At 38.5% G+C, this 21387-nt stretch overlaps 1 protein-coding gene across 2 annotated transcripts in view; it reads right to left on the reverse strand.

Moving 5' to 3' along the window:
- Window positions 1–674: 674 nt before the first annotated feature.
- NELL2 (neural EGFL like 2) overlaps window positions 675–21387 on the reverse strand; it is a 347194-nt gene continuing 326481 nt past the window's right edge. For both annotated transcript variants that reach the window (XM_089674010.1, XM_089674009.1), the window contains 2 exons: window positions 17706–17930; window positions 675–1539 (listed from right to left, as the gene is read on the reverse strand). In XM_089674010.1, coding sequence (XP_089530136.1) covers window positions 1489–1539; window positions 17706–17930 — 276 coding nt within the window. In that variant the 3' untranslated portion in view covers window positions 675–1488. The remainder of the gene's footprint in view (window positions 1540–17705; window positions 17931–21387) is intronic.

Consider the following 21387-nt stretch of genomic DNA (forward strand, 5'->3'; position numbering starts at 1 on the left):
TTATGATATGTTTGAGTGACTGTAGCTGATTTTATATATATGCGTTCAAAATATGTAATAAACGTTTTGTTTACAGTCCCACTTATACGTCCAGTCCAGTACAATGCAATGGAGAGTAAAGGTTGGGGAGACCTATGAAAACAAAAGTCTGTTAAAGGGCACAGTATTCATTGGTGTTTAGTAATGTGTAATATCTTGCATCAGGCGACCTTTTTGTGAATTGTTTGGTCTCAAAGGAAATCTTTCATCAAGCCAGCTGCACTGGATTTTCTAAGTTATTGACTAGTCTTTTCCTAAGATCCAATGAGATATTGGTAAGTTGTTTGGTGTCTTTTGCTGAGTTGCATTGGCTTTCACTGTGGAAATGGTAATGCCTGACACACTGGTGGAACTAATAAATGATTCATCTTATGTCTTTGAGGTGCTATTTTCAGTGGCTAGTATTAAATGCAGTGAGAGACAGAGCAATATATTTTTAAATAAATGTGTCTTTTAAGCTGAATGTGGCACTAATATAGCACAGTTAAAACTTCTGGAGCGATTGGAAAGGATTTCCTTCACGGTACCATGAAAATTGTAGTCATAAAATGTATTTCAAGAGACTGTACATGGTAGACAGAAAAGTACAAATGTTCAAAGAAACATTTTACTAGAGAACAAAAAATTTCCAGAACTGTATGTAAGAGAAACATTTATTTAAATCCACACGAGAGCACAATTATACTAAACGTATCCAGTCAAGAAAAGAAGTCAAAAAGTGCAAGAAATAAAACAGCAATGATAGCTGCTCCCTCCAAAAACACATTTTTTTTCCATGCTGATACAGAAAGCGTACCAAAGAATAACGGGTGTCCATAACACAGATCTTCAATTTATTTGCAAAATCACTCCCTACAATATATATTAAAATATTTCAGATCGGTGAGAAAAATATGTGCAGGTGATGTCAAGTGGTACAATATGAACTTATCTTTATAAACACTTCAAACCCCACCAAGAATCTTTAGTTCATGTTCCAGGACTTGGTGAACCTAGCAGTGATCAAGGCAAGCAATTTTACTGTGGGTGTATATGCCATTGTTTTCACGATATTCCATTATTTTCAAGCAACAGCTGCATAAAGCTGATGTTAAAGTACTTTAGTTTCATCCTTAAACATGAACAGTTCCATCTGTGAAGCAGAATAGTACGTCACCATTCCCCTTTGAAAAATATGATTATGTAGTGAATTCCATGTAGGCATTCTGCACAAAAATGTCAGCGGCAACTGACATATATTTGGCCTCAAGTTTAGTAAAAAAAAAATTCCTTTTAGTAGAAATCTCCCATAGCTAAGATGTTAAGTTTTCCTTTCTTTTTTATTGAACAGCAGGGAGATTGTTTGCACATTTCAATACTTTAGGATTACAATTTTTGGTGTAAGGTCTTTTTATGTGAGAAAGAAACATTCTTTATCCTTGAACCTTCTATAAGAGTAGCTGGTTGTCATCACAGCTCCTGAAGGCACTGTGGGTCCACTGAGCAACATATGTGGCCATTCTGTAGAAGAAACAGAAATATGTGATAATAAAAAGTATGCAATGATCTGGATGACTCCAGGAAAATGGCTAAATACACAGCTGAAATATACAGTATATCTAAAATCATTTCATACCGATATCTAAAAAAAAATTATATTATTTTGGGTAGATGCTGTTGGAATGTCTTTTTATCTCTTGGGAAATACAATGTAAACATTTCTTCACCCAAGTTTTTTTTTACTTTACTATGCTATCCTTGCTATATTACAGCATATCACAAAAAGGTCTCCATAGAAATGTTTATCTTCTGGCAGTGCAGTTATATCAAGACTTTTGTAAACTGTAATTATCTTGTTTGATGAGTACCTAATAGCCATAGCTCTACAGAAAGATATTGCAGTGTGCACAAAGATAGCATCAATTAGATACAAATGTTTATAACATTTATTTAACCACTTCAGCTCTCACATATGTACACCCCTATGGACAAAAGCAAATATAATTTTTTTTGCTATGGGCCTTAATATTTAGCAATAGCGGTCATTACTTGAGATAACTGAGTAATACAAATTTTATTTTGGATTTTGGTATTAAATTTATTAATTTTTTTGGTGATGTGGTCTTGCAAAAAATATTTCATTTTTAATGCAATCCATACTTTTATCAGTGTCTTTTTTTTTTTTCAATAAAATGTGTTACTGTAGATAAAGAGTTTAACATTTTATTCTAAAATGTACAAATTAAATCAAGGATTTTTTTTGTAGTGTTGTGTTAATAAAAAAAGACAAAATGAATAGCAACAAAAAAAAGTTTACTTTTTTTTATTTAATTAAAGTTTAGAAAAAAAGATAGAAACAACAACATAAAAAAAAAATCAGCAGTCAAATAATAGCTTAGTGAAGAAGCAAGAGAAGCTAATTAGGGATTACAAATGAAAGGTAATAAGGATAAACTAAGAAACTAATGGTTAATATGGCATTATGTATTACACATGTTAAAGAGTTATATCGAAACAAATTTACAAACTAGTTTTTTTTTTCTTTAAACTTGTCAGGTTGCTCATCCCTTTGATCTGAAGATGAATAAAACAAAGTAAATACCAAAGTAACAATGTTACCTGGTATCTCTCTATCCAGTCTGAACAATATTTAGAAACACTGTCAGTAAGTTGGTTATTTCACATCAACTGTTGTAATAGCTGCTGTATTTCCATAGCAACTCTCGGCTATTATTTGACAGCTTGGCATTTCCAACAAATGGAAGTGTGGAGTGGCAGAGGGGCAGAATACAATTACCCTGTGTACGTTGATTTTTTTTTTTTAGGGGGACCTGTGTGCCATGCCCAAGATCCACAACTGGTTAAAGATTATTTATACCCAAAGTTTTGGTTTTGCTTACATTTGGATTGGGGAAAGGGTAAAACTCCTGTCAGGTTTTGCAGCTATCTAGGCCTCCATTAGAAAGATCAGCATGTGGGAGAGGCAGTGTCAGGGCTCTGTCCACAGCAGAGGTACTCAGAGACCTGGCATTCCTGCCAGTACCTTGCATGGCTGCAAAAATGCAAACTGGTGAAAATCTATGACACAGACGTGAGTCGGAACATGCATGTGCACTGGCGCATAGTTACGCACACATTAGCTCAGTTTGGCGCCAGACAGCCTTTATAAGGAAGCCCATCACTCCCTCAAATTGCTGGTTAATCTCTGGCTCCCCAGTACCTTTGTCCGTGTTCCCTTGCTACTGTGATCTCCTGTTACCTTTGGCTTGTTCCTGGACCTGTCTTCTCTGCCGGACTCATGATCTGACCCTGGCTTGGCTAACAGATATTCTCACCTGCTCTCCTGATCTGACCTTGGCTTGGCTAATAGATATTCTCACTCACTCTCCTGTGTATGACCCCTGCTATTCTATTGACTACGTCTGCACCAATCTCCACCTGGCATCTGACCTTGGCTTTGACTACTCTGTGGTCCTCTGCTTCCCTGAAGGCCTGCATACCTCTCACGGGTGCCACCTGTCTGCAGACACCATTCCAGTGCATCAACTGTGCTCCTAAGTGTACCTCTGACAAGCACTCCTACAGGTGACCCATGCCACTTTGGGCCTGATTCCCGCTGTCCCACTCTCAGGGGAGTATGGAACTTAGCTGCAAGGGAAGCCCTCTCTCCATTGGCCTCTAACACCAGGTACGTGATTGACAGGACGAAGCTCAATGTTTGCAGGGTAATTCAGAACTTTCAAATAACTTAAGCTGGCTGTGTGTCTCGATCTACTAATTCTTTTGAAATGTGATTCTCACTAAACCTTTTTAGCTATATTTTCATTATATGCTCAGTTTGAAGCGCCAAGGTTGCTGTTAATTTGTTATTAGGGATCCTTTATTGGTAAAGTAAGACACATTTACATTTCTAAACTATAATAAGAAAAAACGTATTTTACTGAGGTTACTTTAGTTACCCAAATGATTTTTCCAAAACAATGGAGTACTGTCCATACATCCAAAACAGTGGAAACCATTTGAAATTTGCCTTATCTGAAACTGTTCTCACCTTGCTGTGGTCATATTCTCAACCTGACTGTCATTTTCCTTTGTGTCCTTTAACAGTAAAACATTGTCTTGCTAAGACTGCAGGTCGAGTTTTAACACAGTAACCCATCATCCTTTATAACTTGCATTTATAGTTATCATTTTAAAGGTATACAGAGTGCTACCTATTATGGATTAGGTATACAGCATTCTGGTGTTTTGGAAGACACAGCAAAAATGGCCTTAGGGATAAAAACTGTTTGTAAATCCATCTACATAGCATATACAGCAAGATTTCCAAATGGCATTAAACATAATCTCCCTAAAGTGCTCAATATCCACATAATAAAAATAATATATATGGAAGCGAGTCATTTATTAAATGATATTGATGTTTTAATATCCAGGATGGTGTATTCATTAAAATGCTATCACAGATAATGTTTAAAACATGAAGGAATAAAATGTCATCTCTGCTGATGCCTTTGCTTGAATCAATTTCTTAGGTTACTTTCCGCTGCTTTTTCTTCCTGCTCCCATCAGTGAATTATTTGTTGCATATTAAAAGGACCAGTTAGGAGATGAGATGCTCTGTAGTGTACTATAATAGAATGTATTAAATATTGCATATGACATGCATGCAATATTCATGCTTCATTTTGACACAGAACTGCCTTGTGTCATCAACCTTTTGTGTCAGAGCAAAGGACAAGTTCATAACATCGACTGATATGCTGCGATGCCGTTAGCATTACAGGAGAGATTAAATACAACAACTGTAGTGTGTGTCATTTGGTGTTACTCTTTTGTTTTTGTTTTTAACTACAGCAATACACGGTAAATGCAACAGGATGTACAAGGAAAATTAAACCTGCACTCATTACTACAAGTGAAATAGTGTATGTATTATATATATATATATATATATATACAGTTGTGTTCAAAATAATAGCAGTCAGACATCACTAACCTGATCAATCACTGTTTTTGGTAGAAATGATATTTCTACATGGCAAATAATTTACTAGCAGGTGTAGTAGAGTAATAGAAATCCAGCGGACCCAACAGCCATGACATGCATGCTGCTGATTCTGTGTAATTGAATCACTAATTGAAATGGGCATGTTCAAAATAATAGCAGTGTGGAGTTCTATTAGTGAGGTCATTCATTCTTTGCAAAACAGGTGGCAATTATTGCCCTTATTTAAGGAAGGAAGGCAGCAAATGTTGTACATGCTGGTTACAGTGCATTTCTCTCTGAAATTCTGAGGAAAATGGGTCGTTCCAGACATTGTTCAAAAGAACAGCGTACCTTGATTAAAAAGTTGATTGGAGAGGGGAAAACATATAAAGAAGTGCAAGAAATGATCGCAAATGCTTTAAAATGGCAACCAAAACATGAAAGACGTGGAAGAAAGCGAAAAACTACTACAATTAGAAGACGCCTATGTGAAGCCAAGCTATCTGCAAGAAGCCCCCGCAAAGTCCCACTGTTGAAAAAAAGACATGTGCTGAAGAGGTTACAATTTGCCAAAGAGCACATTGACTGGCCTAAAGAGAAATGGCGCAACATTTTGTGGACTGATGAAAGTAAGATTGTTCTTTTTGGGTCTAGAGGCCGGAGACAGTTTGTCAGACGACCCCCAAACACTGAATTCAAGCCACAGTACACTGTGAAGACAGTGAAACATGGTTGCACAAGCATCATGATATGGGGATGTTTCTCATACTACGGTGTTGGGCCCGTTTATCGCATACCAGGGATCATGGATCAGTTTGAATACATCAGAATACTTGAAGAGGTCATGCTGCCTTATGCTGAAGAGGAAATGCCCTTGAAATGGGTGTTCCAACAAGACAACGATCCCAAACACACCAGTAAACGTGCAACATCTTGGTTCCAGACCAACAAGATTGACGTTATGGAGTGGCCAGCCCAATCCCCGGATCTTAATCCAATAGAAAACCTGTGGGGTGACATCAAAAATGCAGTTTCTGAGGCAAAACCAAGAAATAGAGAAGAACTGTGGAATGTAGTCCAATCATCCTGGGCTGGAATACCTGTTCACAGGTGCCAGAAGTTGGTTGACTCCATGCAACACAGATGTACAGTAGTTCTCAGAAACAGTGCTTATACAACTAAACATTTTTCAGTTTATATAGTGAATGTTTGAGTTTGTAAAGAAGAATACAAACACTGCAATTTTTTGAACAGTCTAATATTCACTTTTCTTCATTTTGTTTTTTAGAGGAACAACACAAATTTGATATATTTTTCTTCATGTTTTGATTTCGAATAGAATGTGTAGTGTTCCCAATGCATTTGTGTGTATGGAAATAAAAGCTATTAGAAGGATTTTCACTTATAGATTCTTTCTTTTCCATAATACCTGCTATTTGTTGACTACAGCTACTATTCATGTCCAATGATAATCTCAGGCTATTTCCCAGACTAGTTTCCATTTTTACCCTTTTCACTGCCACCTTGGGACCTTTCTGGGGTAACGTTTCCCTGGGATGTGTATTTTTTGATCGCACCAGTTTGGGACCCTTTGAGCCCACTTCATTTAACTCCTTTGTTCTTTATATCCTCTATAGGTCTTATTCTCTTCTATATACTCGGGATAAGTAAATGTTAAATGTCTATATTACTGTCCCAGCCTTGCTTTACTATTTATCCATTTACTTTTTCTTTTCTGAATTGACCCTTGGGAATCCCCCCTCCTCTCCTTCACCCTTTGCTCCTCTATACACTATAGTATGACAGTTAGCACACAACAAGCCCTGGCCGCTCTCACTCACCCTCCACTTTCTTCCTTTTCTGCGAGGCGGCTCCGGGCTTCAGGTGTAGGGCTCTCCTGAGTAAATCATTCCTTAGGAGGATTCCTCTGGATCTCTTGCTCTTCTCTTTTTAAATCCCCATTTTTATTAGGGGTCCATCCATGGAGAGCAAGCTGGGTCTCATGGGTCCACTTCAAACTGGACCGCAAGCCAGGGAACAAGGTCAGGAGTAGACCAGCACCTCCTTCTCTCCTCAAGAAGCCAGCCGGCTTCTTTTCCTCCCAGTGCTCCCCCACGGCGGACCACGTGGTCACGCCGCGTCACCTCGTCTCCCAGCAACCGGCTCTGCGTCCCGTATAGCCCCGGGGGGATCGATCTCCGTCTCCGCTTTCCAGAGTCTCACGTCCCCGGTTCTCCTGTTCTCTCCTCCGGGTCCTTCCGCTCTCCGGTAAGTCTCACCCCACTTTTCCTACATCAGGAGGGCCCTTGGGGAGGTCGGGAAGCGGAGCCTGATGGAGAGCTACTACCTCGCGCTCTCCTCAGCCTCCATGTTCAGGCTCCTCCCCCTGGCTCTCATCGTCCTGGTGCTTTCTGTTCTGTTGTGGCCGAGGATGTGATCACATGAAAGCATACAAGCAATGGTGGCTGTTGGTGGCTTCTCATATTTGCTTTACTATTTTGCCATTATGCCAACCCCCTCAAAAGACCAGCATTCACAGAGAAGGTTGAGGAGTCTCCTGTGGATGACTTCTGTAGCCAGCATTCTATTACAAGGATTTTGAGCTTTATTCACTTTTTTCAACACACTGCTATTATTTTGAACACAACTGTATATACACACCTACATTTCTGTCAGTTGGTGACATATAGTGTGAGCTGATACAGTTGTACCCTATGCCAGAAAGCTTGAATTTGTCTGGAAGTTGATCGAGGTTCTTTAGTCGCTGTTTGAAAAATCCTTCATTGCAATCTTTGATCAATTTTTCTCTTTTGTCGACATCCAGGAACATTCGCTACAGTGCCATGGGCTGTAATAATGACAATATTGTGCACAGTGGACACAGGAACATTCTGGAGATGGACTTGTAACCTTGAGTTTGTCCATGCAGCTCTGCTGCTCTTTCTCTTCTCCATGCTCCATGTGGCACACAGAGACACACAACAGAAAGGTTGAGTCAATTTTTCAGCATTTTAACTGGTTTCTGGTGTGATTTCTATATTGTCAGCACCTGTTAATTGATACAGGTGAGTTTTATTACAAATTACAGGAGCATCACAAACTTCGAATGCTATTTTGAAAAGGTGTCAATTTTGTCCAGTCTATTTTTGGAGTTTTGCATGGAATGTGTCAGATTTGGCTTTTTGTTTCCCCACGTTTTTGTGTCATACCAATACAAACAAAAGAAATAAACAGAAGAATGTCTAAACATTTGTAATTGGAACAGTCTTCTGGGCGAAGTGGTGCATTATCTGACAGAAATGCAGAGGTGCCAATATTTTTGACCATTACTGTGTATACAGAGAAAGGGAGAGTGTGCATGAGAACGAGAGAGAGACTTGTTAGAATGTAAGTACCATCAATGTTTGGTAAACCAATATACAGTAGCTTATTGCAAACCTCTTCTATAAAACTGAAACTTAATAAAAGTATAAAGTACAGACACCCCACAGTACCTACACATAGTTAAACCCTTGTGCTATGTTTGAAAACCAGGCCAATCTGACACCTCCTGGCAGTGTTGAAGCTTCCACATCATCTCTCACATAGGTCTATTGGTAAGTGAGGTGGCCCATCATAGTGATTATATATAGTACTGAAGGTGTAAAGAATCAATATTGTTCAAAGCAAATTTTCCATATAAATACATAAAAACTGTTTTAGGGAATAAGGGTCAGTTGCCTAGTAGTCATGAAAAAGTTACTTTAATAAAAATATAACCCCAACCTGAAGAAATATTTTTAGATTTCTGAAATGTTAAAGAACGTTCGCCCTGTGAGTTCATTCAGGGAATCCAATGTTGGGGTTTTTGTTGCTATGGAAAGGCTCTGATGGTGGTAGGACCACCATGTATCTTCTGTCTAATAAGATAACAAAAGAACCCAAAAGGATGACAATTCAAGAGAAAGGGTATATATACATGATATTGCAACAAAGCTCTGCATGCATTTTCAGAAGTGTACTGGAAAAGCTTTATGTAACTATCCATAATTTGTTAGATTAATGGCAAGTAAAAAGTTTAAACAGGAATGTAAATAGACAAGTAAGTAGATAGATATGCAGGTTCAACAGTGCTGAAGGCTTTACTGGCATCGGGAAAGATTTTAAAATGAATCCTATCAGCAACTTGCAGCCAAATCAATAATTGGCAAAGGAACACTTCCTAAGTATCTCTTTCTCTTTGGGCTAAGAGGTGCATGGCATGAAAGTTCATTACAGTATTTGTCACATATTGTTATAAAGGAGGTGGTGTCTTAAAGCAAAGGTGTAGGCTGTGTTTTTCAGCAGTTTTAAAGTGCTTGTGAAATGTTGGAAAAGCAGTTACTTCAAGAAAAAGAAAAATATTCAGTAGATCAAGATATAGTACGGTAAAATCAAAGCTTGTCTCCTCTCCCAAACTTCCCTTATGGTTAGCTACAACACAGTATTAAATGCTACAGGAGTCCCAAAATGCTACATTCACAACCCATTTGCCTTTCTGCTTACTAACTCCTAAAAGGAAAGTACACGTTTCACAGCTTTTGTCTTTCCTAAACCCATGATGACCATTACTTATGATACTATTTTCTATCAGATACTCTTGTATGTGGTCCTACCAATCCTTGAAACGTTTTTTTTTTTTATACAACAGAAGATAAACTTCTGTAGCTTATCTCTTTTAGCCACTTGCCCTCCAGAGGATTTCCCCCCCCCCCCTTCCTGACCAGGCCATTTTATTCGATACAGTGCTGCGTTACTTTAACTGACAATTGCGTTGTCATGCAACACCGTGCATAAATTAAATTTATGTCCATTTTTTTCCCACAAATGGAGCTTTCTTTTGGTAGTATTTGATCACCTCTGCAGTTTTTTATTTTTTGCGCTATAAGCAAAAACAGACTGACAATTTTGAATAAAAAAAACCCCAAAAAAGACAATATTTTTTACTTTTTGCTATAAAACATATCCAATGAAAAAAATGTAAAAAAATCTTTCTTCATAAATTTAGGCCAAAATGTATTCTGCTACATGTCTTTGCTAGAAAATGACTAGTAATGGCGGCAATCAGTGACTTATAGCGGGACTGCGGAGGGCATTCTGACACTGGATGAGAACTGACTTACTGCCACTGACATCCCCAGTGACCCTAATACAGCAATCAGTGCTAATAAAAAGCACTGACACTGTACTAATGAAGCTGTGCAGAGCGTGACGTCATTTCCTACCGCCGGAGCCACGAGGAGGCCCGGCGGCCATATTTACTAGGGTCAGTAATGCTGTCTTCTACCTATACACATTTGCTGTGATGTGCATACTGCCCTATTGCTATGTCTGACTAATAAAATCACCGTAAGAACATACTACACTATCTCTGGCACCTGTTTTTTGGGGCTCCTTCTTGGAGCTGTTACTCCCACAGAAAGGGTGCCCTCACCAGCCAGAAGAGGGATCAACACTACCAGTGTGACTAGCCTTAAGGGGACCTCTGGACCTGTTGTGTTGTTTCTGATGACCCACAGTGAACAGGACGCCCACCACTCGGTCTTCGTTGGATCGGATACCTGGGATGATTATTCCTATATGCGCATAATCCATGCGTTTCTGGTGAGTGCGCATTGCTGTTATTGCAAGGCAGTACATACCTCGGAAGTATATTCATCTTATCAGACAATACTGCGGATATTGCATAGACTTTATATGTGTACATTTATATATACTTTTTTGTCTTCATCCAGTTAACAATTCTTGAGCGCTGCACTGTTCTTTGTTGTATTGATAACTGTACTAATGAAACTTGGCAGGAAAGGGTTAATATCTGGGACGATCAAAGGGTTAACTGTGTGTGTTTACTGTGTACTGCATTGTACTGGGGAGGCATTCTGTTTTGAATCTCAAACAGCATGTCCATGCAGACAGGAGAGATTACACACAGGTCTCTCCCATCAGCTTTCCCCAACGATCGCAGAGTGCGGCCGGGACCTGGTGATTGACATCCCTATCCGCCAATATCGGTGCGGGTAGGGCGGTGTGGACCCTACCCGGAAAATGCAAATCGTGTATATATATATATATATATATATATATATATATATATGATTTTGCGCAGCCCTGCCATCCTGTAGCAGTACTTCTACTATAGGGTGGCTGGAAAGTGGTTACAATTAGATATATTTGCCTTGTCTCAAATACATTGGTCATAATGGCTAAGAAACAATGGAGCTCAACTTCTGGGGGATTCATGAGTGTAGGCCAACTATGTGCATTATTCCCACCCATTTGTTGTTTATGGATTCTATCAATGTTGAACCACAGTAGTACACATGAAATCATATCATCCTTATATTGTACATAAGCATCACCAATGTCTTTTGAATAAGCAGAACTAAAGATATTTACTGTTTGCTCACTTATTCTTTTTGCCCATTTGCCTAAATCAGTGGTCTCAAAACTGCGGTCCTTTGCTTGCCTTTGGGGCACTAGTCTTCCCACTGACATAAACAATGGAGAAATAATTTCTGCACTGACACCAACAAAGGGGCACTATTCCTCCCACTAACACCAATGATGGGGCACTTTTCCTTCCATTGGCACGAATAATGGAGCAATACTAATTTCCCCAATACCAAAGAAAGGACATTGTTTACTCCCACTGATGCCAACACATTTTCTACTCCCACTGGCCATGGTCCACCCCCTCTAAAGTCTGCAGCACAGTAAGCTGGCCCTTTGTTTAGAACGTTTGGAGACCCCTGACCTAGATGATCTCATCCTCCCCCTTCACAGATGTATACTTCCTGAGATATGATTGCTGCTGCCTTTGTTTGTTTACATTAAGCAGTGAAATGCTAATTTTTCTGGCAATACAACTCTATACACTTCTATGTGGCTCGTCTACCTGTCCTGGCCAAAAGACAGCCCCATAGAATAGAAGTCTATGGGGCTGTAATATACCCAAGAAAGATCCTATCACCGCTGACTGTAAACAACAGGGACAGCAGCCATCAAATCTCAGTAAGTATATATCTGTGGAGGGCAGAATGGGATTGTCTAAGTTAGGGCAAAATGAAGAAGTGCACTTTGGCTGAAAGTACACTTATTCATGAACAGTTTTTCAGTGGACTTGCTCTGTCTTTTTCTTATTAATATATTTAAAGTGGAATTCAAGACTAACACAAACCATTCTTAACCCCTTCCCCTAGATACCTCCAGATCCTTTAAGAGCTTTTAGATACCATGAGGGAGAGGTGTGCATTTGGGTCATGTGACCAGTGTGATTGGCTGTCATAGCAGTCACATGATCTGAAAGCTCCCGATGGCAAGTATGCATCAGGAGCTTACCGATCCCCAATCTACTGTGCAGGGAGTGTGTTCTCAGCAGGGTAAGTTATGTATACAGGGCTGCATATATATGCAGCTGCTCGGAGTCCAGGCCCACCTGCCAGAGGCTGTATATATGCGTATGACCGGCGCAAAGTGGTTAAAAATGTACCCCCTCCCCCTTCCTACTTATCCTTCCTACACTATATAAAAAAAAGATCTGTTTACTTCTTGTAATCTTGAAGCTCCGACTCCCTTGGAGTCATGGAGTGCTTGACATCCCCTGGGAATTCCAGGAGCGATGATGTTACCCATAGCCCCCCATGGCCAAGGCGTTGATGCTCCCTCCTCTTCCCTGCAGCTGCTACTCACTGACACAGGGGAGTCATAGCTGCAGGATCACATGACTTGGTGGACTATAAAAAAGTTAGGTATGCAGATCTTTTTTTACACAGGGTAGGTAAGATGGGTAGGAGGAGGGAGGAGGGAATATCTTTAAGAATAGTTAAGGTTAGAATTCCACTTTAAAGAGGTTTTGTGGGAATGTATCTTACTTCAACATTTACAGTAAGCTTTTCAATATATGAAATGAACAAACTAAATCATTGGAGTTTCTATAAAATGTCCATAAAACTATCCTGTAATACATTTATACATTTTCCTTTTGTGATAGCAGTAATGTCCTCATACCATTTAATTGCAGGGTATTAAAATTTTCCCATTACCAGTGTACGAGTTTCTATCTTCACATGAACCCTTGGGAGGAAGGAGGAGGGGGTTCATGATGATGTTGTTGTTGTTGTTTTCAAGTTAAAAATTAACATTGTAGGGATTATCAGAGTGAAAGCACGCTCTTTTCTGTCAATGAGCAATAATCCCATAGCATTCAAGTACACTACCGTTCTGTCAATAAGCCCGATACATACCTAGCTAATTAGGGCAGTAGTGATTTCCTGCTCCCATAAGGATTGTCTTGACAAACATTATCTACAGCCTAGCTCTATCGATTATTATTAAAATATTTACTAACCTTAAAAATTATAGTAAATCTACAATGAATAAGAGGGTATTGTTGATTTTCAGTGTAAGAAGAAGTACTTAGCAATTGGCATTCATCTATTTACATATTTAAACAGAAAAAAAGATGTGGTGTGTGTGTGCACACCAAAACACACCAAAAACTACAATTTGTCTCTGTGTCCTGTTAGGTCAGTGGTTATGTGCAACTTCCTGGCTTATGTAAGAGCTGGTATGCGGTTGCCCACCCCACCAACCCAGTGAATTGGAAAAGGTTATGAAGACTTAATGTTTCCCTGTTTGAATAGGCTAAAAGGTCACCAATTTCCATGCAATGTACCTACATTTTTACATTACTATAGCAATATACTTCTGCCACACTTTTCTGGGAAAGTATGGATGTAGAAAAGGCCCGTAACAATCAGCACTAGCTTTGTGTTCTGAGATGGGCCCAAACTACTACAGTACACACCTGTTGATAAAGGGCTTATTGGGAGCAAATAAAAGAAAGTTATTTTATTTCATAGACCTAGTGCTACTTTTCACAAGTATGTATTGCAAGTGCCCCAATGTGTAGGGGCTTGTATGTGGTTACCCTCTACCAATCTACAATTTTCCTGCTCTCAGCGTGCACTTGTATGCTGTTACATGCTACCAATGTAACATTTTTCTGCTTTCATCAAGGGCTGCTATGCTACTACCCTCTACCTATGTGCAATTTTCTTGCCTTTAGCCAGGCACTTGTATGTTTTTACTCCCTACCCATGTTTAATTTTCCTCCCTTCAGCAGGGGCTTGTATGCTGTTACCCTCTAGCTTTGTGCAACTTTCTGGCTTATGTAAGAGCTGGTATGCGGTTGCCCCCCCACCAACCCATTGAATTAGAAAAGGTTATGAAGACTTAATGTTTCCCTGTTTGAATAGGCTAAAAAGTCACTAATTTCCATGCAATGTACCTACATTTTTACATTACTATAGCAATATACTTCTGCCACACTTTTCTGGGAAAGTATGGATGTAGAAAAGGCCCATAACAATCAGCACTAGCTTTGTGTTCTGAGATGGGCCCAAACTTCTACAGTACACACCTGCTGATAAAGGGCTTATTAGGAGCAAAGGCATAGCAGGAGGCTTCCTGGCATAGTTGACACACCAGCTTTCATGTCAGCCATGCTTTTTTGACATCCTCCAGAAGAACTTCAAGCGTACAAATTTGTTTTCAGGTTGAAAACAAGGAAAAACACTAGCTGCATTTAAATGTAATTTCTAATCTTTAGTTTTACTTTGACTACTACACAAATTTGTAAACATTTCTGAACAGCAAAGTCAGGCAAAATGTAAACTTGGTTGGTAAAATGCTAATTTTACCCAATAAACATTGCAACCAGTACCAGGTGTCTTGCTCAGTGCCCAAGGCAAGGATGCGGAACTGGGGCACACTATGTTGGTGTTGCATATACACAGTATCAGATTCAGTGCTCTGCTCATGGAGAGTGGCAAGATGCATAATGTTTGTGTTTAAAAACAATTTTAACAAAAAAAAAAGTTGTTTCTCTATTCATTTATAATAGGCCAATGTTAATGCAGAACTCAGGCTTGTACATTTTTAATTAATTGCTCAACAGTTATTTAAAAAAAAAAAATTAACCTTCCCTGTAATACTTCCCCTATGGCATTGTCCCCACACACCTCTTATAGGTTTTAAAGACAACAGAATGGATACACCCCCTGGGGAAAGGGGGGGGGGGTCACAGCAGAATATTGGAAAGAAAAGCACTGATTCCAACATCAGTGCTGCTTTCTACAGTATTGAGGACCACCCACTGCTGTGGCAGGTATATGAAAAAGAGGATCATGGGAGGTTATGGCCCTGGAAAGGAAAAAAGCTGGATACATAATAGATGTACAAGAGGAAATGTCCAAAGTAGGTGTGATAGGGGGGTTTTGGTAAAGTTGAAATATACTTTAAATGTACTGGTCCTTTAAATACATTGATGGAATAATATTGATATACGGAGGCCCAATGTCAGCAAAATAGTTATTTTATCTCACTAAGTCTCCAAGTCACCAAAACAAAATTAATATATAAAATTAGACTGCAAGCTTGAATGAACAAGAAAACTGTGCCTGGAGTCACGTACAGTGCTATGAATATTTATGACTAACACTCTTATGGCATAGACATTTTAAGACACACATTCAGCACACATTTATTCCAAGGGTGACTTTCTATATGGTTTCTTGGAAATCTGTTTGTTTAATGTAAAATGTTGTGATGTTCCAAAAGAGTTGAGATGCACATTTCCTAAAGCTACAACATGACATAACTGGCTGACAGCTCTGAGTTCTAGAACATCCGTTAAAAGACATATTCAAAATGACAATTTGTGTGCAGCCAGCCCTGGAGAAGCCAGAGCTCTCTCTTGTGTAGCAAACCTGTTAGATAAAAACAATATAAACACCTTTCCTGCAACCTTCTATGGCAATGTAATCCTGTTTTAAAAGGAGTAACACCTACACTATGCATGGCATCTTGCTACAGGGTTTTCATATTATCTCTCTTGTTCAAAACACCTTCCATTACAACTTAAAATACATTTGATTTTAAAGTGGCATCATTGTCCATGACACCCTTAATAATTTGCATAGCCTGATATTAGAAAAAAGTAGCAATGATGGTCTAGAAAGGGGCAGGTTTCTACTTTATTTAAAACCCACAGAGACATCTCTTTGGGAAATTGTCTATTGAAAAAAACAATGAAAATTATCATGGACCTTTTACTGCAAATAAAGTGCATCATAAAAGTCTAGAATTCCCAGCTCATTTCCAGCCCACCTTGGAGTCTGTGATTTTCTTCCAATTTAACCTAGGGTGTGTTCCCACCCTTGTGGTTTTCTTCACCATCTTGTTGCAGTCTGGTGGATGTGGAGCCAGGCACCATTACATCAGTAAGATAAAACAACCTTTTACATTTTGGGTTTTAGCTCTCTTTTTGTCTGGATGAACAATTTTTTGTAACTTTGGAATTTGTTTCTTCTCTTCTCTTTCTTTCTTTGAAATATTTTCCTAGGACCATTACTTCATACCACTCTTTAAAACTTCTAGCTGATTGTTCTAGTCAGCTCCTATCATGTATCTGGAGGGTGTGAACTACTCACATTGGTATTATGTTAACCTCTTTCTATACATAAAGTATTTTATGATAGCTTTAATGGGACAAGATGGTCCCATTCGTAATAACTATTCATAATAGTCACTACCATCCCAATATATGTAATACATGTGGTAATAGTTCATGTAATCCACCCTTTAATGCATTATCTGTATTGCTTGTATGGTTGTATTAGCCATTTTCCTTTTCCCACTTTTTTACTTCATATGTTGAGTTCCTTTATTTATAGAATCCTTAACTGATTATTTTTTTTTTTTACATATTTCCTCTCTTGAGACCTGTGTTAGGTGAATAGACACCAGTTTCTTAGTCCCAACCTCACGGCCCCCTTCACGTATATATTTGAAAACAATTTTAAGTAAGTGGCAACAGATTATTTAACTTGAACGAGAAGCACTATGCTTTCTGTAGCTGAGTTGAATGTATTTATAGATACATATTTGTTTTACATTTATAGAGCTGGTGTGTTGCCCTGTTTCCTTTCCCTGAGGACCACCAATGGCCCCTACTAGGTTCTGGTGGTGGCCACCAATGGTTTGTGACCGGTAGCGTCCCATGGGATCCACTAAGTGAGATGCAACACGTGAGTGCAACATAGACAGTGAGGATAATATACATGAATATGTAATGTATACTGTACATCTATGTATTGAAATGTTGATCTTTGATGTTTTTCATCTATGTTATGTAGTATTTCTTCCTGAGGAAGCTCAATACAAAAAGTGTTGAAGTACGAGTAAACACTGCTATTTATTAGAGATGTGACATACTCAGATAACAAACTGTATTGAGTGGTATAGCACAGTATATAAGATGTGTTGGTGGTCAACAACACTTAATTTTTTTTACCATGTTGTATTTTAATAAATGATTCATGTTCGATAAAGTATCTAACTAATTCTGATTTTTTTTGATGGCACATTAAAAGTCCAAGTTTCTCTATTTTAACATTGTCTGTTATTCATTGCAATAAAATTGATTAAAATCCTACAGCAAGAGTTGAACTCCCTCTGATGTACAGAGATGTAGCGATCACTAAGATATATGAAAAATTGTTTCAAAAGTTTGTGTTCACTGACCCTTTTGGTATACAGGAACCATTTATAATTTTGGTTTTCTGATAAGAAGTTTCTGCAAACAAATTTTATATATGGAAGTAATAAGAGATTTTACCTTGCACTGACAAAGTGTGCATTCTGTGCCATGCTTAATCCAAGAAGATCCCGTAAAACGAACCACATTGGTTTCATCTACACATGTCTTTGTGATGTCATTGCGTATTATGTCAGCTTGACATGGGTCATTAATGCATCGTGGACAGCATTCACTTTCAGGCACCACACTAAATTCGCAGTCAACTTCTGGGCAAGGCAGAGGCCAGCAATCAACTTCTCCTTGCTGAATTATAAAAAAAAAATTAAATTATTAAAAAAAAAAAAAGATTACATACGACTGTAAATAGTAAATCTATTTTGATTGGTTCATTTAAACACCATTTGAGATTGCTCTTCTCTTTAAAGGAGAATTGTCAGTAATTTTTTTAACATCATGTTATAATTATATACCATTTTGTGTTTTAAATTTGAGTTTTCAGTTTACTAAGTCTTATCCCCAGTTCCCAGCTGCTACACTTCATCACCATTTATTTTTGGCCATGATTAAAGTATAACTATAGTTAAACATATTTAGATTTGTATAGAGTAGTAAAGGGCTATTGCTGCCTGTGTCCTTGTTAGGAAGATTTACTCCAATTATGCTGACCTCCAATGTCATTAGGAATGAGAATGAGGGTAAATCCAAAATTGTTATTTGCCACCAGAACAAGAACAGGTGAATTATTTTAATGGGGACACTTAAGTCTGGTACACACATTAAGTTTCTTTTTGTTCAAACTGGAGGGCTTCCTAATGAGACAAAAAAAAATAAATAAAAAAACACAGTGGTTTTAACCCCCCCCCCCCCATCTGAACAAAATGGCATTAGAAGAAAAAAAAACACACCATCCATTCAAGACACTTTGCCAATGTGATCACTTATTTATTACCTTGTTGAGGTTAGTCTAGTAGATTCCTCTAGTAGATCTAAAAAAAAACAAAAAACCTGTACCTACTTAAAATTTAGATTAAGATTTATTTTACCAGCACACCAAGGATCTCTGAGATAATATCCCATCATTTTATTGAAGCAATCACATCACAGCATAAAATCACTACATTTTGGGACTGCGCAGCACCCCTTCATCAGGCATGTCTCACACGGGGGTCCTGCATGACCCCCAAACTGTGCTATTTTATGCTGTGATGTGATCATTTCAATAAAACTTTTGGATACTATCTCAGTGATCCTTGGTGTGCTGATGAAATATCTCCTAATCTGTGCTGATCCTGCTTCCTAGTCGAAGGTCGCTGCAGCACCCATTTACCTTATTGCCAGGGAATATTTTATATTTTATTGTATAAAGTTTAGGGTGTGTTAGAGGGAGAAAAGATCAGCTCCAAAACCAAGAATTAAAGTAGCTCATCGTCTAACATTTTTGCGAGAATGTAAAAGTGCTGTAAATACTGCTAAAAAGACTGTGTAAACACATTACTGTAGGTGTTTTTCCCCATCTCTCTGGATTATATCCATGGGCAATGTAAGGGTGAATTGCAGATGACAGCTACTATGGTATGAAAGCTGATACAGGAAAATCATTCAATGTAAAATAGTTTAACACCATCAATGCTTACAAGTTTTTTCTTCCGAATGTAAACTGTTGAAGGTGAAAGACTAATATAATAACCAGCCAATAAATGTGTCTCTTATTGTTTTACTTGTTACTAATCCTGCTCTGTTTAACTATATAAGTAATAGAAGTTCGGTTTTAAAATTTACAATATTAAAGTCATTATTATTAGTTATTATTAACCATTTGCCCCCCAGAGGATTTACCTCCCCCCCCCCCCCCCTGACCAGGAAATTTTGTGTTACAGTGCTGCATTACTTTAACTGGCAATTGCGCAGTCATGCAATGCTGCACCCAAATGAAAATTACATCCTTTATTTTTCCACAAATTGAGCTTTCTTTCGGTGGTATTTGATCGACTGTGCGGTTTTTTATTTTTTACGCTATAAAAAAAAAAAGCAGGCCTACAATTTTGAGAAAAAAAACAGTATTTTTGACTTTTTGCTATTAAACATGTCCAGTAAAAATATAAAAAAAATCAAATTTAATCATAAATTTACACCAAAATGTATTCTGCTGCATGTCTTTGCTAACAAAAAATCCAAATACATGTAAATTAATTGGTTTACGTGAAAATTATAGCATTTACCAATGGCGGTATATATACTGGAATTTTTTTTTAATGTTTTATTTTTACTAGTAATGGCAGCGACCAGCAACTTACAGTTGCAAGAAAAAGTATGTGAACCCCTTGGGATTACGTGGAGTTTTGCATGAATTGGGCATAAAATGTGCTCTGAACGTCATCTAAGTCACAACAATAGAAGAACACAGTCTGCTGAACATAATACTACACAAACATTAGATTTTGCCATGGTTTAATTGCACATAACATGTAAACATTCACAGTGCAGGGAGGAAAAAGTATGTGAACCTTTGGACTTAATAACTGGTTGACCCTCCTTTGGCAGCAATAACCTCAACCAAACGTTTCCTGTAGTTGCAGATCACACCTGCACAATGATCTGGAGTAATTTTGGACCACTCCTCTTCACAAAACTGTTTCAGTGTAGCAATATTGTTGGGATGTCTGGTGTGAATCGCTGTCTTAAGGTCATGCCACAGCATTTCAATTGGGTTGAGGTCAGGACTCTGACTGGGCCACTCCAGAAGGCGTATTCTGTGCTGTTGCAGCCATTGTTTTGTTGAATTACTTGTATGCTTTGGGTCATTGTCCTGTTGCATCACCCATCCTATGCGGAGCTTCAGTTGGTGGACGGGTGGTCGTACGTTTTCCTGCAAAATGTCTTGATAAACTCTGGAATTCATTATCCCATCAATGACAACAATCCGTCCAGGCCCTGAGGCAGCAAAGCAGCCCCAAACCATGATGCTCCCTCCACCATGTTTTACAGTGGGGATGAGGTTTTGATGTTGGTGTGCTGTGCCTTTTTTTCTCCACACATAGTGTTGTGTGTTCTTCCCAAACAACTCAATCTTGGTTTCATCTGTCCACAGTATATTTTGCCAGTAGTGCTGTGGAACATCCAGGTGCTCTTTTGCAAACTTCAAACGTGCTGCAATATTCTTTTTGGACAGCAATGGCTTCCTCCGTGGTGTCCTCCCATGTACTCCATTCTTGTTTAATGTTTTCCTTATTGTAGATGTGTCAACAAAAATGTTAGCATGTGCCAGAGATTTCTGTAGGTCTTTAGCTGACACTCTGGGATTCTTCTTTACCTCATGCAGCATTCTGCGCTGTGCTCTTGCAGTCATTTTTACAGGATGACCATGCCTAGGGAGAATAGCAACAGTGCTAAACTTTCTCCATTTGTAGACAGTCTATCTTACCGTGGACACATGAACATCAAAGCTTTTGGAGATACTTTTGTAACCCTTTCCAGCTTCATGCAAGTCAACAATTCTTGATCGTAGGTCTTCTGAGACCTTTTTTCTGCGAGGCATGGTTCACATCAGACAGTGCTTCTTGAAACCAGTAAACCCAAAACACATGTGTGTTTTTTAAGGACAGGACAGCTGTCAGCAACACATCCAATATCATCACACTGATTGGAGTCAAGGTTGGCTCACTCCTGGCTCCAATTAGCTCTGGCAGAAGTCATTAAGCTAGGGCCTCACATACTTTTTCCTCCCTGCACTGTGAATGTTTACATGTTATGTGCAATTAAA

The sequence above is a fragment of the Staurois parvus genome, unplaced genomic scaffold (assembly GCF_062004578.1).
Source record: "Staurois parvus isolate SC_StPar_1 unplaced genomic scaffold, SC_StPar_1.0 ptg000147l, whole genome shotgun sequence".
Lineage (NCBI taxonomy): Eukaryota > Metazoa > Chordata > Amphibia > Anura > Ranidae > Staurois > Staurois parvus.